Source organism: Leptidea sinapis, chromosome 23, assembly GCF_905404315.1.
Source record: "Leptidea sinapis chromosome 23, ilLepSina1.1, whole genome shotgun sequence".
Taxonomy (NCBI): Eukaryota; Metazoa; Arthropoda; class Insecta; order Lepidoptera; family Pieridae; genus Leptidea; species Leptidea sinapis.
The window spans coordinates 11167567-11191900 of record NC_066287.1 but is presented as its reverse complement, the minus strand read 5'-3'; the positions used below and the strand labels follow the sequence as shown (position 1 = coordinate 11191900).

The 24334-nt window shown below is 35.6% G+C and overlaps 1 protein-coding gene across 5 annotated transcripts in view; it reads left to right on the top strand.

Annotated features, from left to right (window-relative positions):
- The first annotated feature begins 7183 nt into the window (after window positions 1-7183).
- LOC126971093 (TLD domain-containing protein 2) overlaps window positions 7184-24334 on the top strand; it is a 173633-nt gene continuing 156482 nt past the window's right edge. For 4 of the 5 annotated variants that reach the window (XM_050817224.1, XM_050817223.1, XM_050817222.1 and 1 more), the window contains exon 1: window positions 7185-7565. In XM_050817224.1, the coding sequence (XP_050673181.1) occupies window positions 7564-7565 (2 nt within the window). In that variant the 5' untranslated portion in view covers window positions 7185-7563. Of the gene's footprint in view, window positions 7566-24334 lie in introns of all 5 variants that reach the window. The other variant, XM_050817228.1, reaches the window with a different exon arrangement.

Genomic DNA, 24334 nt, shown 5'->3' with positions numbered 1-24334 from the left:
AATCTTTAATTAATTAACCTAAAAAATACAAAAGACCTATGGGGACATTCGACTAATATTGTAAAATACATACTTGACATTATAGCACCTGAATTAGCAATAATATTTAATGAATGCATAGATGAGGGTGTATTCCCTGACCTCATGAAATACAGCAATGTTATACCTTTGTTTAAATCGGGTAGTTCTTTTGACCCTGCTAATTTCAGACCTATTTCAGTGCTGCCTGTTTTTAGTAAAAATTTTGAAAACTTTTGCTTCAAACAGCTACAAATGCATTTTTGTAAATTAATGAACAAAAATCAATTTGGTTTCACTAGGGGCTTATCAACAATTAATGCGGGTACTAGACTTATTGAGCACATCTTTGACGCCTGGGAAGAGTCACAGGATGTATTGCGCATTTTTTGTGATTTGTCCAAAGCATTTGACTGCGTCCACCGTGAAACTTTACCCCTAAAACTAAAGCATTATGGAGTGAAAAATAGAGCTCTTAATCTGTTAAAATCATATTTAAGCGAAAGAGTTCAGATAGTCGATGTAAATGGCAAACAGTCTTCGGGTAAACCTGTGGGAATAGGTGTTCCACAGGGTTCTATTCTCGGTCCTTTCTTGTTTCTTATATATATTAACGATCTACCGTTTGTGGTAGATGATAGCCATGAGATTGTATTGTTTGCTGATGATACTTCACTTATTTTTAAAGTGAAGCGACGTGTAGATATTGATGACGAGGTAAACAATGCACTCTCAAAGATAGTGCGTTGGTTTGAGACGAATAATCTGCACTTAAACAGTAAAAAAACAAAGTGTTTACGGTTCATTACACCAAACACAGCGGAGGTAGAAAGATTAGAGAGAACATGAATGTTGCGACCGCTAGATTAGTGTACTTCAGTTATTTTCACAGCATCATGACGTACGGTATTTTACTATGGGGTCATGCTGCTGACATTGATATAGTGTTTGCTCTGCAAAAGAGAGCTGTTCGTGCAGTATCAGCATCAGCAATATCAGTATCAGCTTGGTTATAGACAGTCTCTCAAAGAAAAATCTAAAGAAATAAATATTATGACATTTATGAAAATTTAATATACGTTCACAAAAATCGTCACCTTCTTGCTCTTAATAGTGATTTTCATTATTATAACACTAGAAATAAGGGATTGCGTGTAACTAATTCTAGTAGGCTTCATAAGATACATAATAGCTTTAAGGGTAAATGTATACACTTCTATAATAAAGTCCCAGCCACTGTTCAGGCATTATCTATAAATAAATTTAAATGTTTTACAAAAGAATGTCTCTGTCGTAAATCCTATTACTCCACTGCTGAATATCTAAATGATCGGACAGCCTGGGACGAGATTGTGATTATTTTATAGCGATAGAAATGACTGTACAATATTGTATATTTTTATTGAAAAGAGCGCAAAAAAAAGAATGCTGGGAGATTTTCTTGCGCCGCTTCTTCTCTCTCAGAGCGCCATTTGTTTCCGAAGCGGTAGTAGTATATAGTAGTTATTAGAAATGACATCAAAAAGAATTCTAAAGGAATCAATTTTGAGAAAAAAAATGCCTTTTATGCCTTTTTATTATTCAATGTACATCCATCTCGGATAACGGGAATGTGAAATTCATTGATTATATTTTGATGAGCCTCTTTCATGTAGACTGTTTTCCTATACAAACTATTTAGATGTTACTGATAGTCGATGTAAATGGCAATATATACTGAACTGTGTGTACTGCGCGGCTATAACTACTTACGTGTGCGTTTTAATATCTTTCAATTATGCAAGAAAAAAGTGCTTCTACATCGGATTTATACCTCTCCCCCCAGCAAGATGATGTTGATAGCATTAACATTACAAGACGTAAAAGGAAAACCAGAGAGGACGACTTAACTCCTTTGTTTGAAAAATTTTCAAATGACATTATGGTTAAATTAACTGAGTGGAAGACCGAAATGGAGGATAAAGTTTCTTCAATACAACACAATATAAATACAGTTTTAAGGAAGGAATTAGAAAGTGTTAAGTCTGAGATAAGACATATAAACGGCATACAGAACCAACTTACTACGGAATTGCACTCAATAAAAGAATCCATGGAATTTCACTCAATCCTCAAAACTTCAGTAATCGCGTGGTATTACCACCAATGCCAAGCTAGTAGAACAAGACGTCACCATGTTAAAATCACACATATGTAGATTACAAACCGAAGTAAATTATAATCAACAACGGGAGCGTTCCAATAATCTGGAAATAAACGGCATTCCAGAAAAAACTAATGAAAATCTACCCGACTATGTTTTGAAAATTGCTAGTTATGTCGGCGTCACCCTGTCATTGGCGGACATAGAGCACTCCACCCGCGTGCAGCCGTTCACCAGAGTTGCAGGCCGAGCTAAACCTGTAATCATCAAACTAAAGTCGCGGTTACTTCGTGACTCCATTCTGTCCGGCGTTCGCTCGAAGAAGGGTGTAACCACCACTGACTTGAACATCCCAGGTGCTACCAAAAGAGTATATGTGAATGAACATTTAACACCACTTAATAAACTCTTATATAAAAATGTCCGTGAACGCACAGCTAAAGCGAAGTACCAATTCACATGGATTCGTGATGGAAGAATATTTGTTCGGAAAGACGACGCATCAGGGCATATATATATTAAAGATAGCACAGACCTAGAGAAAGTCAAATGACTTTATACTTTAGTGTTTATTCAACTTTTATTTAAAATCATTTACTTTATATTCTACTTTAACTATATTTGTATTCTTATATATAATAATTTTAAATTGCTCAGTGACTATGAACACACGAATGAATATATGTTCAAATGTTAAAATAACCAGTAACACGATATACCTGCATAGTTGCTTTATTTATTTATTATATAATAATTTACATATTTTTTATGTACATTTTAATTTATTTCTCTGCCTTTTGTTCAGTGGGTGTGTATTTTATTACAATTTTTATTTCTCAATATCAAAATGCGAATCATTAATCATTATCTCCTGCTACAAAATTAGTGAGTTTTGTCAATTCATTAATAAATTTTCATCTCAAACCAAACAGGCATCCCAATACCGAATATACATAATAACAAGATACACAGAGTTTCGTATTTATATTGTAATAATATTATATAATATAGATAATATGTATTGGATATTGTTTCTTCTATATAGTAGTTACTCTGCAATTCGTAAGACCTATCATACTCCTATTTATCTAAGATTATTCTCGGTCATATTACTTATATATAACAGTACGAGTTTGGTAAGCATTCTCCTGTTGTTTTTTATTTAGTAATGGATAATGATAAAAAGTGCCTAACTATATTTTATCAAAATGTCCGCGGCTTACGAACAAAATGTGTAGATTTTTATAACAATATATTGGCAAATGACTTTGACTTAATTGTAATAACCGAGACCTGGCTGCGAAGTGACATATTAAATAGCGAACTATGTGATGATAGATACGAGTTATTCCGGTATGATCGTAATGGTCTATCTAGTGACAAAACTACAGGCGGCGGGGTGTTGGTGTGCGTGCGCCGTTCTTTATGTCCTATCCAGAGTATCGAATGGCAATGCGAGTGTAGTGAAACGCTTTGTATCACAATACCAATGCGTGTAACTAATTCTATGGCTGACTTACATATTATTACTTCATATATTCCTCCAGAAGACCACAATAAATCACTACGTTTGAAAAATTTTAAAAATAGCTTTCTAGAATACTTTGAAAAATATGAAACTGATAAATACATTATAATAGGGGATTTTAACCTACCTTGTCTACGCTGGCATGGTGAAGGTTATTCATTGATACATGTTGGTAGCACGGAGTTACAAGAATGTGCACTATGCTTAGTTGATGAATTTACGTGTTGTGGCTTAACTCAGTTTAATTCTATACCCAATGTCTCTAATAATATATTAGACTTGTGCTTTTCAAATCTCTTTCTACATGTGTCATCTAGTGCATCGCCTTTAACTAGAATTGATCCCTTGCATCCACCTTTGAATGTTATAGTTACAGACTTACAAATGAGACCTTTCAAAGAAAAGCTTCAACCAAGATATAAATTTTATAATTGCAATTATGGTTTAATTAATAATCACTTAAAATCAATAGATTGGTACAATGTCTTAAATGGCACCTCTGTAGATTCAACTCTAAATGTCTTTTATGAAAAAATATATGAATGTTTCGAAATGTTTATACCTAAGACTTCTTGTAATTATAATAAATTCCCCGTGTGGTATAGTCTCGCATTGATAAAAATCATTAAAGAAAAAAATCGTATTCATAGTAGATGGAAAAATATCACAACCCTAGGGACAGAGATGAGTTTTTATTTTTGAGAAATAGACATAATAAAGTTTTAAAAGAATGTTATAGAAGCTTTACTAGTAACACTGCAAAACTAATTCGGTCTTCTCCAAAACTCTTTTGGCGTTATGTGAAGTCAAAACGGGGTGGATCATCTTATCCAAACAACTTCACTCTCAACTCCGAAACATATAATGATGGTGTTAGCATATGCAATGCATTTAGTAAATTTTTTGAGAGTGCCTTCTCCAACCCTTCTGCACCTATATCTCGTACTGATCAATACAAATCTAATCTACACGTTTCTGATGAAGTTATTGCTAACGTTGATATAACGGTAGGCCACATAGCTTCAATATTAAAATCGTTAGATAAATGTAAAGGCGCTGGTTGTGATGGCATACCTCCCATATTTATTTCATCGTGTGCCGATAGTCTTGCAATACCTATCACAATTCTATTTCGCCGCTCTTTGAAAGAATGTACTTTCCCATTGATTTGGAAAAAAGCGTTAATTGTACCAATTCATAAGGGAGGCCAAGAAAGAAATATTGAAAACTATCGCCCAATTTCTAAATTGAACACTTTAGCGAAGGTTTTTGAAAAAGTCGTTTTTACCAGCACTTATTCTACAATAGCTAACGGCATTTCTTACGCACAACATGGTTTCTTGAAGAATCGTTCTGCATTTACTAATTTAGCTTATTTAAGTGAATTTTTATTGATGAATATGGAAATGGGTGGGCAGGTAGACGTGGTCTACACGGACTTCGAAAAAGCTTTCGATCGTGTGGACCATGACATTCTGCTCTCTAAGTTGCATTTATTAGGTATACACGGTGACCTCTTAAGGTGGATAAAATCCTACCTGTCTAACCGTTGTCAAGCTGTTGTTCTGGGAGGATTTAGGTCAGACTATACATCTATTCCATCGGGAGTGCCGCAGGGCAGTTTGCAAGGGCCCCTGTTTTGGAACGCCTACATTTACGATATAGGAGCAAGCATCGTTAACTCTGATTATTTATTGTATGCTGATGACAAAAAAGTCTTCATTAAGGTGCACTCTGAGGATGATTGTGAATTATTACAACATGACCTCAATAACTTATACACCTACTATAATAATAATAATATCACAGTCAGCCTCAAAAAATGCCAGGTCATTAGTTTTTCGCGCAAACCTACACCAATAATTTTCTCTTACAGTTTTAATGGAGAGTTAATACAAAGGGTTAATGTTGTTAGAGATCTTGGTGTCTTTCGGATTCCAAAATGAATATGTCAAACCACATAGATTGCATAATAAATCGCACTTATCGTAATTTGGGCTTCGTAATGCGTACTTGTACTCATTTTGAAAATCCACTTTCCCTAAAAATAGTTTATTACGCATACGTTAGATCAATTTTAGAGTACCTATGCCTCCGTGATATGGAACCCATTTTACGCCATATATATTAATAGGTTGGAAGGAATTCAGAAAAAGTTTATAACACACTTAAACTATAAATTCCGGAAAGTTGCATCCAACTACAAAGACAATTGTCGCATATACAATCTGCTGACATTGCAGGAAAGGCGTACTGTCTCGGACATAATGTTCTTACATGTACGTCTCAACTGTCCCTCTCTTCTGGCAGGAATATGCCTACGCGCTCCGTCGTTGCGCACCCGTGACATTTCTACTTTTCAAGTTCCTACTCGTCGTACTAATTATGGCCAGAACAGTGTTCTCACTCGTTGCACAAATGTATATAATAAATCCTTCAAAGATATAGATCCATTCTACGGTTCTAGGTTGACCTTTAAAAACCACACCATAAAAAGTATTGTAGAGAAATCTCATTTGTAGCAAATATCTTTATTTAATTATTAATAGATTAAACTATTAAATGTATGTATTGTACTATTTAATCTGTAAATCTGTGTATGTATCATGTTTTTCTCTTATTTATATTCATTTTTCAGACTTATACATATAATCCATTATGCAACCAACGCAGGCACTTTTTTTAATACTTTTTTTTTAATACTTTTTTTTTAAATTTCTCTGATCGTGTGTTATTCATTGTTCATTTTTTTCTTTATTATTGTAAACACTGCTGTTCCTTCCATTAGGTTAACTGTGGTAGACTATAATTGGCTATGTTTTTGTATTTAACTATAAGTGATTATTTTGTATTAAGCTGTTGCCAACCCTAATAAAATAAAATAAAAATAAAAATTAGGTATCCATGAGTAGAGTAGATTCATAGATTGGTGTAGTATGATAAAATCGGTTTCTGCTTAGGATTCAATTTTGCTGCATTTCCATGTGAGTTGTAGTTTTGTGCTATGAAGTCTTTTTGTTTTTGATGCTCGTTTTCTGTGTTATCATCCTAACTAAGAAATTCTAATTATTTAACGTCTGAATAATTAGAATTGCTTCATCGACAACTAAAAAATCGATAATATGACACAGTTCGACAGTCGATAACTAGTAATCCCAACGGCCGCAGCGTCACATCACTATATTCGTTCCCAAAACTATAGAAGCGTTTTTGGTTTTAATTTATACCATGTCGGTGTTCTAGTTAACCATTGATCTTCGCGTACACATTCAGTGTCACATATGGAAATAACTGAATATGCCATCCATACTGAACGTCCAACCTCCAGCTCCGTCTAGAAACTGCCAAATGCCAAAACACCAAAGTCAAAACAATATTGTCTAGATTTGACAGAACTTCGGTAGTGTCAGCTGTAGTCTGTCATCTGATCAAAATAAAGGCGCACTAGAACTTGACACAAATTCTCAATCAATCAAAATAGACACACTTTTTATCTTAGCGTTTGATTTGATTCCGTAAATTGTTGTTGTGGAGCTTATAAACAAAACGCAACGGTATTTAATAAAAAAGAAAAATGCTCTGTGAACTTCTGCATCTGTGTGGGTCGGTAGTGTACTCGTGAATAATAATTTTCATTGTGAATAAAATAATACCGGTTGCGATTTACAGAATAATAAGATTTCCTTATTGATTATTGCGAAAACTTAATACGCATATCTTCTCAATATTTTGTGATAAAAACTATGTACATTTTATGAAGATTGAACTTAGATTTTTATTTCTAATTTATTATTAGTGTTGGTGATGGGACTCTATTGTCGATTCTAATTTTCTTATCCAGTCTTTTGGAAGCCAGGACATAGCCGAATAAAAAATGTGAGTATTTTTGTAAGTTTTCCCATAACGTAGACTCGAGACTAGTAGTAGTAGTAGTATACGAGCTACGACCATCAGTTGTGAGTAGGCAGTAGCGACTAGCCAGCTTACGATCTGATGGATATGAGTTACAAAGCTTAAGATATTCAACTGGTGTTAAAATATTGATTTTAGGTGTTTGCTTGCATTCGGTTGCTAGTAAGCTCTTTTCACACAAAAAGGTGAAATGGTCAGTTGTAGAATCTGCAATAATTCATCAAATTAATTTATCTGTATGAACCTATATTTTTATGTGATTGTTGTCATTTAACATGTAGTTTACATCCCTCACAATATATATTGTTTTGAACAAAAATTTAACAGCCTTGATATCTAGACGAAAAAATAACACTTTATCAATGTAATATGATTATCAGATATTTTGTTTGATTAAAAACAACAACAAATTGCACTCATAATGTGATGCTTCTACGTGTATACACATTTTACAGTATTTAAATTTTTCTCAGTGTCAGTAATCTTAATATATATAAATCTCGTGTCACAATGTTTGTCCTCAATGGACTCCTAAACTAATGAACGGATTTCAATGGGGATTACTTCATGAAGTGCAGTTTAGTCCAACTTAAGAGATAGGATAGTTTTTATTTCGATTTGGGACCCATAATTATTTTTATTTCCAATATTTGTTTTGTTTTGACATATGTTCTGTGAGAGTATTTTTGACGCGCGGTTTGACAGTTCTGCTGTGAAACAATTTCATTATAACAACAAGGAGCATATTAGTATTAATCAGTTACAATGAAAAATTATTGACAAATTCATCAAAAACGGTATTTTATTTATTATGTACAGAACAATGTCTGTCTGGTCAGCTAGTATAATATAAAACCAAACATTTTATCTAGGTAGGTACTGTAATACCACAAAAAATCTTGACAACAAATTAATACAACCTTGTGTAACTAAGTAATGTAAGTGTTATAAGTTTCTGGGTGACTGTATACATCACTTGATAGTAACTGATTACCTCAACCCAATTTCTTCTGCACAGGAATAACAGGCTATTTAGGTTAGTTTATCTACCTTTTTGAAGGTACTCTACTCATGCTGTATCAACCTGGAAACTCTATGTGAGAAAGCTTATTCCTAAGTTTGGTTTTATGTGGAAAAGAGTTCTATGTTAAAGGCACTGTGGAGGTATTCCTCCACACATCTGGGTGGTGAAAGTGGATCATATTAAAGTTTTACGATGTTTTGTGTATTGGTGAAATTCAAACATCATTTACTCTTAATAATGAGAGAATGTTATTTATCTATATATATGTAAAAAGGAACTACTCATCTGCTCTGCTGTTGCTCATAGTTTTGGGACTGGTTGCAGATACATACGAGGGGAGGTCAAAAAGTTCGCGGAATGACTGGGAAAAAAGATGAAATGATACATTATGTTATTTTTCCTTTTCAATATATTCCCCCTTAACACGAATACATTTTTGGGATCTGGCATATAACTTATTAATACCGTCGAAAAAATAGGTTTTGTCTTGGGCGTCAAAATACGCCGAAATCGCCGACTTGACTTCATCATCGTCTCTAAATTTTTTTCCACGCAGCTCTTTCTTCATCTTTGGGAATAAATAAAAATCGCTAGGGGCCAGGTCTGGACTGTAGGGTGGATGGCGTAGTTGTTCAAAACCGCATCGATGAATGGCAGCCGTCGCAACATGACTCGTGTGAACGGGCGCGTTGTCGTGCAAAAGGAGTACACCTTTTGTCAGTTTTCCTCTTCTTTTTTCTTTAATAGCTTCTTTTAATCGGTCCAATAGGGAAGCGTAGTACTCTCCCGTTATAGAAACACCACGTTCTTTATAATCGATCAAAAGAATACCTTCAGTATCCCAAAAAATAGTCGCCATGATCTTTCCGGCCGATTGCGACACTTTAAATTTTTTTGGGGGTGGTGTGCCTTTTTTGTGCCACTGCATCGACTCCTGCTTTGACTCAGGCTCATAGTGGTGAACCCAAGTTTCATCACCGGTTACAATTCGGGCCATAATTTCTTCCCTAACTTCTCCACAGCGGTCCAAATACTCGCGGGAACAGTTGACGCGCTCACGTTTTTGCAGCGGCGTGAGCATTCTCGGGACCCACCTTGAACACACTTTACTCATGCCAAGATGTTGATGAAGAATATTTAAAATTGTGGTTTCTGATACTCCAACTGATGCTGCAAGTTGTTTCTTCTTCAACCTTCCGTCTTCCAATACAAGTTTTTCAACTTTTTCAATGATTTCCGGCGTAGTGGCCTCAATGGGCCGTCCAGGTCGAGGATCATCTTCAATTGACTCCCTTCCTTGCTTGAAAAGGCCGTGCCATTTGTAAATCATGGTTTTACCAGGAGCAGAGTCTCCGTAAACAGCTAACATCTCTTGCAAAATAGTTTGAGGCGTTTTTCCTTGTTTGGTGAGGAACTTTACGACGGCGCGATGTTCAATTTTCTCCATAGTGGCTAGTTTGTTCCCGATTTACTTGTTCACTCGTTTGTAACTCGAAAGCTAATGACCCAATTAGGCTAGAAATTGGCATATATAGTAATTATGAGTTACTCAAGTAGCGGCTACCTGGAGGAGCGACCTCACCCCCGCCAACCCCGCCATTCCGCGAACTTTTTGACCGCCCCTCGTATTAAATAAATAATAATAATAAAAATTATAATATATATGTGGCATTTTAGACTATATAGATATATCTTATATAGTTCTTGAATGTAAGCCTCATTTAATTATTGCTTCATTCAATGTATAATGTCAGTATTGGTGAAGCCAATACATCTTTTCCTCTAGATTGCCACTGAATTGTGAAATCTCACAAAATTCTGATAAATGGTGAGGAATTCTACACAATCTTATCATTGTAATGTAGTAGACATAGTGCAGATAGCTAACAACTTAGGGAAACATTCATGAGCATAGTGTCAGAGTTCCAACAATGTACTGCATGGTGTATCCAGCGACAAAACTGGTGATCTATGTGTTGTGGTATGGTATGGGAGCTACTGTTTCTGCAATTCACCTGCAAAAGCTATCAAAGAATAGATGTTCCCAGAAAAGCTCCTTGTGCCAAATCCAATCAAAGGCCTGAAATATCCACCATAGTTGCCAAGCATTTTGCTGCCCTTAGTTTACCCATCTATGTCACGCCAGCTCTTAAAGCGTTGTTGGATCAATAGGTAGAACAAGTTGATCTCAGCACAGTGCCCCTGGTACTGCTCCTAGCATTGTGTTTTTGGTTAACAAATTCATAATATGTACTTTAATTTGAAGAATACAAAGACATAATTTTTGTAATTAGATACCATCAGGTGACCCTGTTGCTTGTTTGCCCTCGGAGCCGCACTAACAGTAATGAATTGACTGGCATTTCTCTAGACATCGGTTTATGATGACTTGGACAAGGACTTTATTCACTCTTGTGTCTTTGGTCCATATGGACTACGTTTTCGGTACGGACTAAACAATGCGCAAGGACTTGCTTGGTCGATTTATCTCTTATCATATCTGGAGGTATGGTAAGATTTCTATGCAATTTGAATACTTTGTGAGGATTTGTCATTTGACTATGGCTTGGTATATATGCTCTGTAGTATAACATCGTCCACTGCAACATTTTCTCAACGCCAGCTTTCGTATCATCAGAAGGGAAACAAAACGACGGATGCGCAGTTGTTCAATACTTGAGCACTACTTACTTCACGCCGGATTTACTGTGCGAGTGTGGTACTAAGCTGGTCTAGTCTCCCATGTTAAATTCTTTTATGTGGTTCAAAAGACCATTATAGACCTATCCAGTGGTGTTTTACGCATTTATTTTATTTTATTCTTATGTAGCCATATTGTCTTCCATTTATTATTCCATTACGTTTCTATTTTAGAATTAAATTTAATTAAATCTTCCTTCCCATAAACTTAGTTCTCGGCCACCATCCATGTCGTAGGTCCTTCTGGTGCTTAAACTGTTTGCAGTTGGCAAATATTTCTAAACAAGAAAATATTTGATTTTAATTGTTTAGTTATGATTTTTAAGTACCGTTAAATAGAAACTGACTTGAATATACCGAAACAAAACTACTCCTTCTGAAACCTTACTGTTACGCCAAGTGTCTCTAAAAAGTCCGTTATATTTAATATAGTGATTTGATTGAAGTATAGAACAACAAGTCAGACTCAAGAAGTCAATAAAAATTGAGTCCAGATTGATAAAAACTACACTTTGAGCAAGATGTCAGATACATTAAGATAACATACTATTTTTATATTCTTTGTTTTGTTTTTGTGATAAAGTTTGTAAACATCATCTACACCAATATCTTTTACTATTTTGATCAAAAATTAATCTATGAAGTCACACAACGTATTTTTTTTATGACAATATGGGACGATGTGAGCAGGGCGTTCGGCTGATGGTAATTGATACGCCCTACCTATTACAATGCAGTGCCGCTCTGGATTCTTGAAAAAAAAAATATTCTGAACAATTACGTTCGTCACCTCGAGACCTGACTTTTAGTAACTTAACTATTTAGTACTCAGTAAGGCGAGACAGTACTCCTCACTTCAAGCCACAGCTTGCGCCACAATATATGCCGCAAATTGTGTAGTACTGTTCTCACCTATGCACAGTGGGCGCCAATACCAGCTTATTCCATTTGACTCCATTCAACAAAAGCTGCTCGAATCATCGGCGATCGATTTGATTCTTTGGCGTTGCGTAAACATGTGGGATCTCTGCATCTTCTACCGCAAATATCACGGCAAGTGGTCAGGGGAGTTGTTCAAGTTGATACCAGCAGTCGGATTCCACCACCGGACATTACGTCAAAATACGAAACTCCACCCCCATTATGTTGACGTCTGCCATTCTACAACCGCGCGTTTTGGCTGCTGCAGTTTTCCTGAACCGATACAACATAGGGACTTTCAAGGTTAGAGCACACTGACACCCTTAAAGGCCGGTAACGTATCTCTTGAATTTTGGTGGTGCGGCTGTCGATACGCGGTTGTTCCACCACTTCTCATCACGTGAGACTCTGCGCGTTCATATATAAAAAGGTCAAAGAATTGACGAAGTATATAGTGTGATACAAGTTGATAGTTGATAACAATCGATCCCAATGGACTCAGAAGCACATCACTAATAAAGCCAGCCAATTTGGTTCTCAAAACTATACGTATTATTTTATTTCATCATACCATCTCTCTCTAGGGACGGTTCCTCATCACATCTTGGTCAGTATTAGGGCTGCATCTGGAGCGTATGATCTGCCTCCACCGGATTCTGTCCAGGGTCCATACAACCGTGAAGAATTGGGATGACGAGTCTTTAATTTGGTCCATCTTGTTGGAGACGACCGTTTCATCTTTTGCCTTCGGTATTTTGGTATTTTTTGCAATCCTTCGACGGCTCGGAGCATTGTATGGCCATAATAAGAAAGAACGACTATACGTTCTGTTCATTTTTTTTATTTAATATGACAATAAGGGACGAGACGAGCAGGACGTTCAGCTGATGGGAATTGATACGCACTGCCTATTACAATGCAGTGCCGCTCAGGATTCTTGAAAAAACAAAAAATTCAGAGCGGCACTACAATTATTGCGCTCGTCGAGGCATAAGATGTTAAGTCTCATTTGCCCAGTAATTTCACTAGCTACTCCGCCCTTCAGACCGAAACACAATAAGTAATGTTTACACATGACAGCTTCACGGCAAAAAAGGCGCCGTTGTGGTACCAATAGTTTAGCCTTGGCATGGCATCCTGTGCAAAAGAGCCTCACAGTGGTAAAGCATGGGGTGGATCATACCATATCCATAGTTTATGTAATTATGACCTCATTGTATAAATAATGTTTGTTCTGATTTAGTTTGATAGTTTTAAACTATCAACTCTATATTTCAATGGCTTCATATAGCGCTTTTCTTTCATCACATTAGAATCGTTAAACTGAATTACGCCACTTCTAAACACCACGAGCTCCAGACAAACTGAACTCAAAAACTGTCTAGATGCTAAGTTGATTAACATGTTAATTAATTAACGATTTGCGCTTGCATTATCAAAGTTTCAGGTGAAGGAAAAAACTTACTATGTGCTTAATTATACTTAACTGCTTATCGTGAATAAATTTAAATATATTATGTCTTAAGTTTTTATTGCACTTATTTTAAAATAATATGTATTTTTAAAATGTCGTTTCCGTTTAAAAACTCGAATCGAACAAGATTCTTTTTCATTGTTTTTTTTTTATGATGATAATATGTACAAAGAATGACACATAATTATTGATTTTTGGATGATGTTTACCTGTATCAATGAATATTTGATAAATGTTAGATATAATAACACCTCTGCCCGTGACTTTATATATCCCACACGATTGGTTATATGGCACGACATAGTACACAAAATTTCGGGATAAAAAGCATAAATTTATTTTACATGAATACACTCCTTTGAATTCTTTTACCTAAGACGAAATACTATAAATAGTTGAATTTTTCTAAGAAGTTGCATTTTTATTTTATGAATTCGTAAGGAACAGTCCCAAGACCAAAATGTGACTGCTGCTCATCGTAACCCTCGGATATTTTGTTAAATTAAATAAAAAGTTGAAGGTTTCATTTCTTTCCCTCCCCCTCAATAACAGCCCCCCTCAGGGCATACTGCAACTGTTTCTATTCTTGTCAGTTATGGTACCGATACAAGAGGGCATCCTTCATAAGTGTGCTATATAACAATGCATACCGCATTCTCATTAAGTTTCCGATGTACAGCAGCGCGTCCAGCATGTTCGCCGAGGCGGGAATGCCCGATTTCTTTGCTGTTATCAGAGCTTGTATATCTTCCTTCTGAGAAAGATTGCGTAGCTCTGGTGAAGGCATCCTCCAGGTGGTGGGCCAGGACCTGCGTAGTCTAACAATAGCACATTGGATCTCGACACATCGAGATGCAAATAGAAAATTGCTTTCCACACCTTCTGTGTGCAAAATTGAATTAAACAATTGTATTATTTAATATTTTATGTACCTACTTAGTTTAGTTTTCAGTATGAATATTTATTTATTTTTTGTATATTTTATTTTCATTTTTGTGCTTTGGGTTTATACCTTAATAAAGAAATTTATTATAATTATTAACAGAAAGCACTGGGCAGAAAATTTATACTAGCTATAAGTTTTGTTATGAAATTTCACAAAAAATAAAGGTATTTTGAAAATCATAATGATCTGTAACTTAGATAATTTATACGTCTAAATAGTGCCTCTTTTTACATTAGAGCTAGGTTTATTTCTTTAGTATGCATGATAGCTACGAGTACGTCTGACACTCGCGATACGTTACTCACTTTTACAAGTTATTTATTTTTTCGACGTGTTTATAGCTGTCAGTCTATCTAGACGCAGATATAAATTATCTCTCAAACATAATATCAACCCAAGATTTCTCGGAATAGTTTTCGAGGCTTGGAAAAAGATTCTTTAGTGCTGGCGACTGGAACTCGAAACATCTTCACTGGGGGTCCAGGTGAACAAACACAAGAGGAAGACAATTACTCAAGGCAATAAAACACCTGAATTTAGATAATTCACATACTGGCCTATTGATAGAGAAACGTAGAGGAAAACCTTCAAAACATAACTCATACCCAAAAGTGATAAAGGAGAAAAAACAGCTAAGGCGCAAACTTAGAAAGACTTGGCAAATTACTTAGTAGAAACTCGTCTGACAAAATATCTTTTTACCAATTTTTTGAGAAGCGTAAAAATCTTATAAGCAAGTGCGGTCCGACAACATGCAAATAATGCTCTCAAAACTTGATCCAACGACCAGAATCAAACTACTCTTTGGAAAGTCAAAAATTTAAAGCGCCAAAATGTTAACCGCTATTAACCGCTTAAAACTTATTAACCGCAACAAAGGTAGGTGGGCCAAATTTGACCTAGAAAAGGCAACATCGTAGATCATCTCAGTGCTGCCTTCCAACCGCTACGTGAGTATTGCAATGATAATAGCAGTGAAATTAAGGAGTACCTGGATACACCAAATCAAATACTATGTTTACCGCTAAAACCAAAGCAGACTGCTTTATATAATCTGCAGGTCCACCTACACGAAATAGAGTGGAGTTTGAAAAGATGGAGACTAAAAGTAAACGATCAGCTCACGTAACATTCACCCTCGGGAGACTTGTCCTCCTTGGACTTCACTCATAATAAATCACAATAATAAATTGCTTATAATATAAAAAAATCTTCAAACCAATTTGAACATACGGGGTACTGCCAGTAATAGTAATATAGAAATACTAGAAAGATTTCCATGAAAGAAACTATGTTGTTCATTATCGCGCATTGTATTAGTAATAAATACATGCACCTAGACCTCGGCATTAAAACTGTACAGCAAAAAATAGCCCAAACTAGCCTGAAAGAAACAGTAGCCCAAAATCTAAGTAAATGATTTAAATAACAACAAATGGAGAGTTTGATATAATAGTACATTATTGCAAAGGCCGAGGCATATATGGTGCTTTTCTCAAAAGATTGCAGGGAAATAAAACACACTTTTTATATTATATTAAATTTAATTTTCTTTTGACTTCGCTGGAAGCAGGTTTTCCATTGCCAATTTGGCTTCTGATCTTAAATCAATCAATCAATCTCCATTTCGCTCTCTGAACCGTTGGAACTCATTTTAATTATTATTAAATTTATATTTATTAAGTAGGTATGTAAATAACAAATCAAGACGAATTTTCATCTTTGCCGCCAATTTTTCTTATCATCTGTGCCGAGAGGCAAACGCAAAGAGATCCGATCAAAGAGTATTTAATAACCCCAGCACGCCGTTTCATACAACATTGCAGAAGCGTTGTTGTTCCAAATTCAAAAGACGCTCCTGCAATGGATTTGATTTTCTTTGTCCGAAAATTCGATACTACGCGTGTTCTTTTTTCGAAAATAATGACAATCCATGCATGCTTGAGAAAAGTAATTTTACATAATATGCAACCAAAACAGTGTTTATTGTTTGAAAGAACAGATTGCTACGGCGTAGAAAAAGGAAAACAAATACTTCCAAGTAAAAGAGAATTACTTCGTCTTACCTCTTGCAAATGTATATAAAAATTAGGCTGATTATATTATTATGCATTCTTAAGTTATCTACCTACCTATTACACATAACACAGTCAAATAATAGTTTATAAAAGTCGCCTCCGATAATAATTCGTTCCACCTTTGTACGTTCACGCACGGTAATCACTGATTGACACGTAGGTACAAAATTCGAATCGAGTAATCTCCTTGTTCACCGAACATTTTTGAATGTAATTTTATTATTATAATTAAAAACACAATAGTTTTATATGCCCCACTTATTGTTATTAAAATGTAATTTTTGATTTCAATTTAAACATTGAATTTATAGAAAATAACAAAATCATTTATAGTACTTTTTTTTCATTAAGTACTTACTAATTTAGGCTTCGTTTTTTATAGAATTAAAAAAAATACTTAATTTTTTGACACCAGTTTGGATCTGATACAAGACGAAACCATGTTTGGTCAATTCCCTTTTATAACTTTGAATGAACGGAATACAATACAGAATGGGCAATCATGTGATTTTTTATTAGATATCTGAGTGTTCCTCGCTCGCTCGGGCGAATTGTTTGAGTTCTGTCCGCGAGATAGGTTTCGACTTTCGATAGTCTGTATACCGTGATTGTTAAGTAAAGAGAACGGGTGAGCCCTAGCGTTAGGCTCCAACGCCACAGCCATGCGCCGCCCACACCCTCTGTCGCCCGCTCCCTCCCCTACCCCCTTGGACAGACGCTCGCCCTTCAGCTGTCACCAGGCCCTGTTCAGTACAACTCCAGGCCTCGAGCCGACAAGACGTGTGCGCGATATGCCGCTCCCATCAACGCTGCTTCATGCGAACCTCGTACTATTCGGTTCGTTGGCCTTCGTGCCATGCATGGACCACCATAGATGCTTCATTGCACGCAATTACATTAAACATGCTCAGAATATATGTCATTTTCATTTGTTTATATCATGGTTCTATCGATTACTGTCGACATAGTTTCGTTGCCTCGGCGATTGTCATGTTTCATTAGTTCACCTCAATGCAGTTCGTAGTAAATGTTTTAGTGTAGCCACGCTACGTATCGCGAGGGGCATGATTTGTACTAGGTCTGTGTAGCACGGCCGAGCGAGCGTGGGACTTGCTTGTACGAATTCGACCATAATAAAGCAAATAACATTAAGAGGATGGTATCTTTGCTTACATTGAGCGTGGACGAAGAACGGCCCTGAACTAAAATTCATTTCATTAATTTTATTGTAAGACAGTCTCTAATATCTTAAAAAAATTTTTACATTATTTATGTAAAAATTTAGATTTTTGTTGTGTGTTAATAATTTAACAAAATTTTTCGTTGGGACTTTTAGTGGACGAAGACTTATGAGTTATAAAGTCTTGATATAAAAACAAAATACTACCAAGTTTGAGTTATAGCCAACATTTAAAAATAGAAACTAAATTTATAAGTTGAACTGTAGGTCTGTTATGCTCTATGCATTGAGTAATGACGTTCATTAGTTAAAAGATTTAATTTTCTGGTAAAAACAGAACCGATTTCGGTATCAAATAACAATTTTAAAATAGATCTGGCACTACGCGCTAACTCGCGATATATATTAAAATCTAAATTAATTTTTAAAATCTTCGGATGGAAAAGTCCCGCTAAAGAAATTGTAACGACAGACAGAAAATAAAAAATGACGTCCAGCTGAGATCTTTGACAACTTATTAGTTTTGTATTCTTTATTTACTTGATTTCATTCGGATGATATAATAGCCCATTTGTTCTGTAAATAATAAAAAAAATACTGTTTTATAGGAATTTGCTAATAATATTTCAAAACATCACGAATTATTTCGTAAAAAAAGCTCCCAGTTGTTTTAGTGAAATTGTTTCACAGTGGAACTGTCAAACCGTGCGTCAATACATTCTTTCATAGAAAATATGTTCATACAAAACAAATATTGAAAATAAAAATAGTTAGCTAAACTGCACTCGATGGAGTAATCACCATTAAAATCCGTTCATTAGTTTAGGATTCCATCGCGGACAAACAACGTGACACGTAATTTATATGTATTAAGATGTGAAATAAATTAAACTAAGATCTTTTCAAAATTCAAACTCTACCTCTTTATAATATAGTTTGTATAGATAAACACTTATAACTTAAAAGTTACCGTAGCCAATAAAATGATACTTTTAGTAAGATAGATAATTTATAGGACTAGATAGAGCCTCTTGCTGCTAGACAACCGATGAAAACAGGCCAGGCTTATTACTTCAGTGTGTGACAAGCTACGTCTTACACTCGCAATTTGTATGTCACTTTGTGTTAATGTTGCATTGTTCAAAATGGAGGTTAACTGTCAACCTTAATTTTTTTCGACGGCACAGCTGTCACAGTCTGTCTAGACGTATCTATAAATGATCTAATGTTTCTGGATTCACATGTGTTTAATTAGTTGGTGAAACTATCGAAATTGCTACAATATGTAATGAAATTTAAAATATGATGAGTACGGTATATTTTAAATCGTGGCAATCTGGAAGTATGCTTTCGAATTTAAGGGATTCCTTTCGCTTCATAAGTGACACCGATCCGCAAAATAATTAACCAAATAAGTAGACTAATTCCTCCCTTTTTGGAGTCGGCTTAAACATTAAAACAAAATTATCATGAAAACTACCAAATTAAAAAAAAACTATTCCAAAACAATAGATATAATATGCACAAAAAAGTAAATAATAATTGCTTATTTTATAGAATCTAATTAATCTAATTAATTATTCTAACTCTGGTTACAATTATTGTTATTTTTGGAATCGATCCCGCAGCGCCTCTCACCTCGTCACGTTGCGCGTGCGACACAAGCGCATCTCACCTACAACAATGTATATAGTTAAAGGCCGAGTATCGTTAATTTTCTCCTAAGAATTGAAGATTGCCCTTACTTTGTCATGGATTCCATAATCAGAACCGAATCAAACTCTTTCCAAAATACCTTTGAAATATTTTATACTTCCAATAAAAAAGAATCATCGAAATCGGTTGGCGCAATATTGAGTTATTCATCCATTTGTCGCGCACATACTTATAGCAAATAAATAAAATAATAAGACTTTTATGGTTTTATCATGGATGCCATTGTGAGATCTGGACCAAACAATGGGACCATACTGGAAACACCAGCTTTCAAATTAAAAATAATTATCAAAATCGATTCACCCAGTCGAAAGTTGTGAGGTAACAAACATAAAAAAATAACCGACGAACTGAGAACCTCCACCTTTTTTGAAGTCGGTGAAAAAGCTAAAGCAGCTTATAGCTGACGTATATGCACAGGCACTTTGTTTTATAAGCTTGTATTAACAAGCTTGTATAAGACATTAAACGAAAATTGTTATTTTTTTTTAAACTTCAAACAAATGTTTAGATCTATGTAGTACATAATATGAAAAAAAAATTCTCAAGCCTAAAGTCTAGCGAAAAAAAAAATACTGAAGGAACAATTTTTAAATTACAGTACTTTTCATGATGACAAAATTTCTGAAAGTGACTCTATCTAAATTTCTTATTTTCGAGCTAGCTCTATACTGGATAATTATTTTGGAATTAAAATCACGTCATTGTATAGGGCATTTCATTTTCTAAAAACTTAACCAGCATAAATAAAAAAAAAATTGTTATCATTTTTAATCAAACAAAAACTACAAAATTCACCAAATAGATGCACTCGATTGCAGAGTTCCCCGCGCGCTCATCTATATAAATCGAAATTGCATTTTTGTTTTGCTCTATTTAAATCCCCTTATGAAGCAAACAGGTAATGGAATGAATTCTCAGCTCATGTTGCAACGATCGGGAAATGAATGTGTCGGCTGTAGTTCCCGAGGGAATGATACGCGGTAATGCCCACGCTCATTCTTGACAGCCCGAGAGCTCGTATTTATTGGGTGGTCGCATAATATTAGGTTGGGGAAAAGTTCACTTTATATGAAAACTCAAGACATTTTTTCAAGGTCTGTGTACCATCGACAAACTTGATTTATAACCCAATTTGCTGATAGCAAATAAATAATAAAAATCATAAAAACAGCTTGGTTTATATTTGCATGCAAAATATTGTATGACAATTAGTGGACTGTCAGTGTGTAATATAATGATGACAGTTACTTTGAAAATGTTCTTATATGTTCCAGCTAATTTGGACCAAGTTGTTTGACCATATATATGTATATTGCGGGTGGAACCTAGCATTTTGACGTTATATTCGGTAGTAGAATTCGGCCGCTGAAAATCCCGAAAGAATCGTCTGTACACTCCATGTGGTAAATGTTAAATGCCGTAAGAATATTCAACTTTTTGGTGTGTGCATGTATTCGTTAGCACGCCCCTATGTCTTTACAAATCTACTACCGGGTATGGGACATAACTAATTCTGAAGATGCTTCAATCCAGAAATACTGTAAATAAATAAATGAGTATTGTGAACACTATATCAAAATTAGGGAGATACATAAAACTATAAATATAAAAACCAGAAATGTACAGAAAAAGAATCGGAATATTGTTGGTATTGACCATAAGACATTGATCGACGCGTTTTTGAGAAAATGGTGTATTGACAAAGTGACTGAAAACAAAAATCGATGTTAATTGCAATTAGTTATAAAATATTTTGATCGGTTTCTTCAGCTAGGTTACCGTACGGCTTAGAAATCTAGCAAAGTTATTTTTTATATACTGTCATTAAACTTTATTATCCAGAAAAACTCGGATAATACTAATGCCAATACATATTGTGCGCACATAGATGTAATTAAGTATTGGAAATACTTTCGACCGATGATTAACGACCGTATATTCAAATTATTTGAACAAAAACATTCATTTAAAACACAAACACAACGCGAGCTTCGTGTATGAAACATACAGCTATAGCTGAGAGCTCGCATCTAGCAGAACTGGCTTTTATTTCATGTTTCATACAAAGTTCAAAAGCGCTTGCCCGGAGATCGTTGTCAAGGTTACAGGCTGGCTGGGATGGCCGATCAGCTGGGCTTACGTAAGGCACGAGGCCTGGGTTGGCAGGCGCGGGGTGGGGGTGGCGAGGGAGGAGAGTGGAAGGCTGGGGAGGATGGAGAAGCTCGGGTGGAGGTTAGGGCCGATCGATAGCGGCTCGCCTCTTTCCGTCTCTGCACCTTCACTAGATTTTCAATGAAATTTGATTTTCAGCAGTTTCGTTGGGATTTGTGTCAAGCGCTTGTACACGACCTTTGTGTTCAGGATCAACTGAACAGCTATATCGATTGCAATATATCATATCCTATTTTTATTTTTTTGGAAAGAGTGGCTATTTGTCTAGTCCTAATGAGTCCTAGTAACGTCGCGTCCAGAACTATTGTATTCGCCACTCATACTTATAGCTCGTCTTCAAGCCTCTATGAACCGCAGTGTCTTCTCGACGCCAGTATTGCCAACAACTTAATCAAGTAGTAGGTACTACAGGATTATGTTTGTTCCTGCTGTTAATATAATAATTATCACAGTTTCGAAAAAACCGCTAATGTGCCTTGGAACATACTTTAGATTATCAAGAATATATTCATGTGCAACAGTTTCAACTGCACGATTAATATACATTTCGATGTGTTTTTCTTTAAATTTTCCTCTTAATGATTGTAATGTATGTACACAAGCACTGTCAATAATGTAACTACGGTAAATATTTCTCTTTCTTGTCTATGGGCTATTCGTATACCGTCCTCTGTACTGTATTTATAAGCATACTTCGTCGGTACTATTCAGAGGTAAGAATAGCACATTTAATGTGCTTTTCTACTGAACCTAATAGGTTCAGTAGATTATGACAATAATTAAGAATTGTAGATGTTGGATTTCTTATTAACCTACTTCAAAAAAGGGGTTCTCAATGCGGTAGCCGGTGTGGCAGTAAAGTCTTTGAATGGCGACCACGTACCGGAAGACGCAGTGTTCTTAAGCCCCCCACAAGGGGAACCTACGATCTTGTCAAGATCGCCGCAAAACATTGGATGAGGGCAGCGTAGGACCAATCGTTTGCGTCTTGGAGATCTTTGGGGGAGGCCTTTGGCCAGCAGTGGACGCCTTCCGACTGATGATGATGAGAACGATGATCTCAATGCGACTGTATGTTGTTTTTTTTGTATGTTTGCTACCTCATATCTCCGTCGTTTATGGACCGATTTGTAAAATATACTGATCCTATTAAATTAAATACATCTAATGATGTAAGTATATGTATGAGTAGTTGAGGGAAATTTTTAATTCTTTTTTACGTATATTTATGGTTTTTTTTAAAGAACAAATCACTTATTTGTACACAGAATGTATGTATCATAGTATTATGGTGAGTCGAACAAATTGCCATCAGAATTTTTCAATGCATGGTATTTCACCAGACAGAACCATTGAACCGCAATGGTGATGATGCCGCAAGATGGACAAACGCAACGTCTTAATAAACACATCCCAACTGTGTTTGAGCTTATAACGTGCTCTTTCTATATAAAGTCTAGGATATTTTCGTTTCAAACAGTAACAACTCCAGTTTTTTTTTTGGAACCGTTTTCTGAATTGTTACTCTTTGTAACTGAGGTATCGATATTAATTCCCTTTCTATAGATTGTAATGTCTTTATCCGGCGTGATGAACAACATGTTTGCGCTAGTAAGGCTGAGATCTATAGAGCTTACTTAGACTTACTTAAAACTTAGCTGAGTTTAGACTTAGCGTACCTAATCTTTGGTTACGTTTTTATAGTCAATTGATGTTGAAATAATGCTGAGCTTAAGCTAACACAGCCCAATGCACAAGTCAAGTTCGTGTTTTATCGCACTCAGCTAAGTTTTACGTGAGTAAAGTCAGTGGGAGGCTCCTTTGCACAGGATGCCGGCTAGTTTATGGGTACCACAACGGCGCCTATTTCTACCGTAATGTATAAACATTACTGTGTTTCGGTCCGAATGGCGCTTTACCTAGTGAAATTACTGGGCAAATGATTTTGGGTTTTTAAGATTCCTGAGCGGCACTGCATTGCAATGGGCAAGGCGTGTCTCGTCCCTTATTTTCATAAAAAGTCCACTTGTTCATCTTATATTTACTTTATAATCCATGTAAAGTTGGCCGTTTTACAGTGTAATTAGCACTCCTTCGTTGATACGTAATTGAAAGGTCAACAAATGTGCCAGCTCTTAACCTCCGTGACCCGGTTACTTAATGATTGTTCTTCCTATAGTTGTGTCTGTAATGATGTACTACGGTGTGATAAGGAGGGTTCTTAGCACGCGACGGGACACTGCCGGCGCTCGTGAATAATACAGTTAGCTACCTTGGAGTAATTAACAAACCAGAGACGCATTATTTTTACTGGTGTCTTCTGTCCATTTAAAATGAAGCAATCTCACTTTGTGCCAGAACATGTGCCTTTTTGGTTAACCGTTCCAACGCTTTATTCCTGTTTTTTAATACTATTTTAGGTTTAAACAATCTTTATTTGTGTTTGAGATATTTTCAACTTATTTTTGTAATTTCTTCTTCTTTCATTTTATGTTGACTTCGGTTCGCATGGTGGGGAT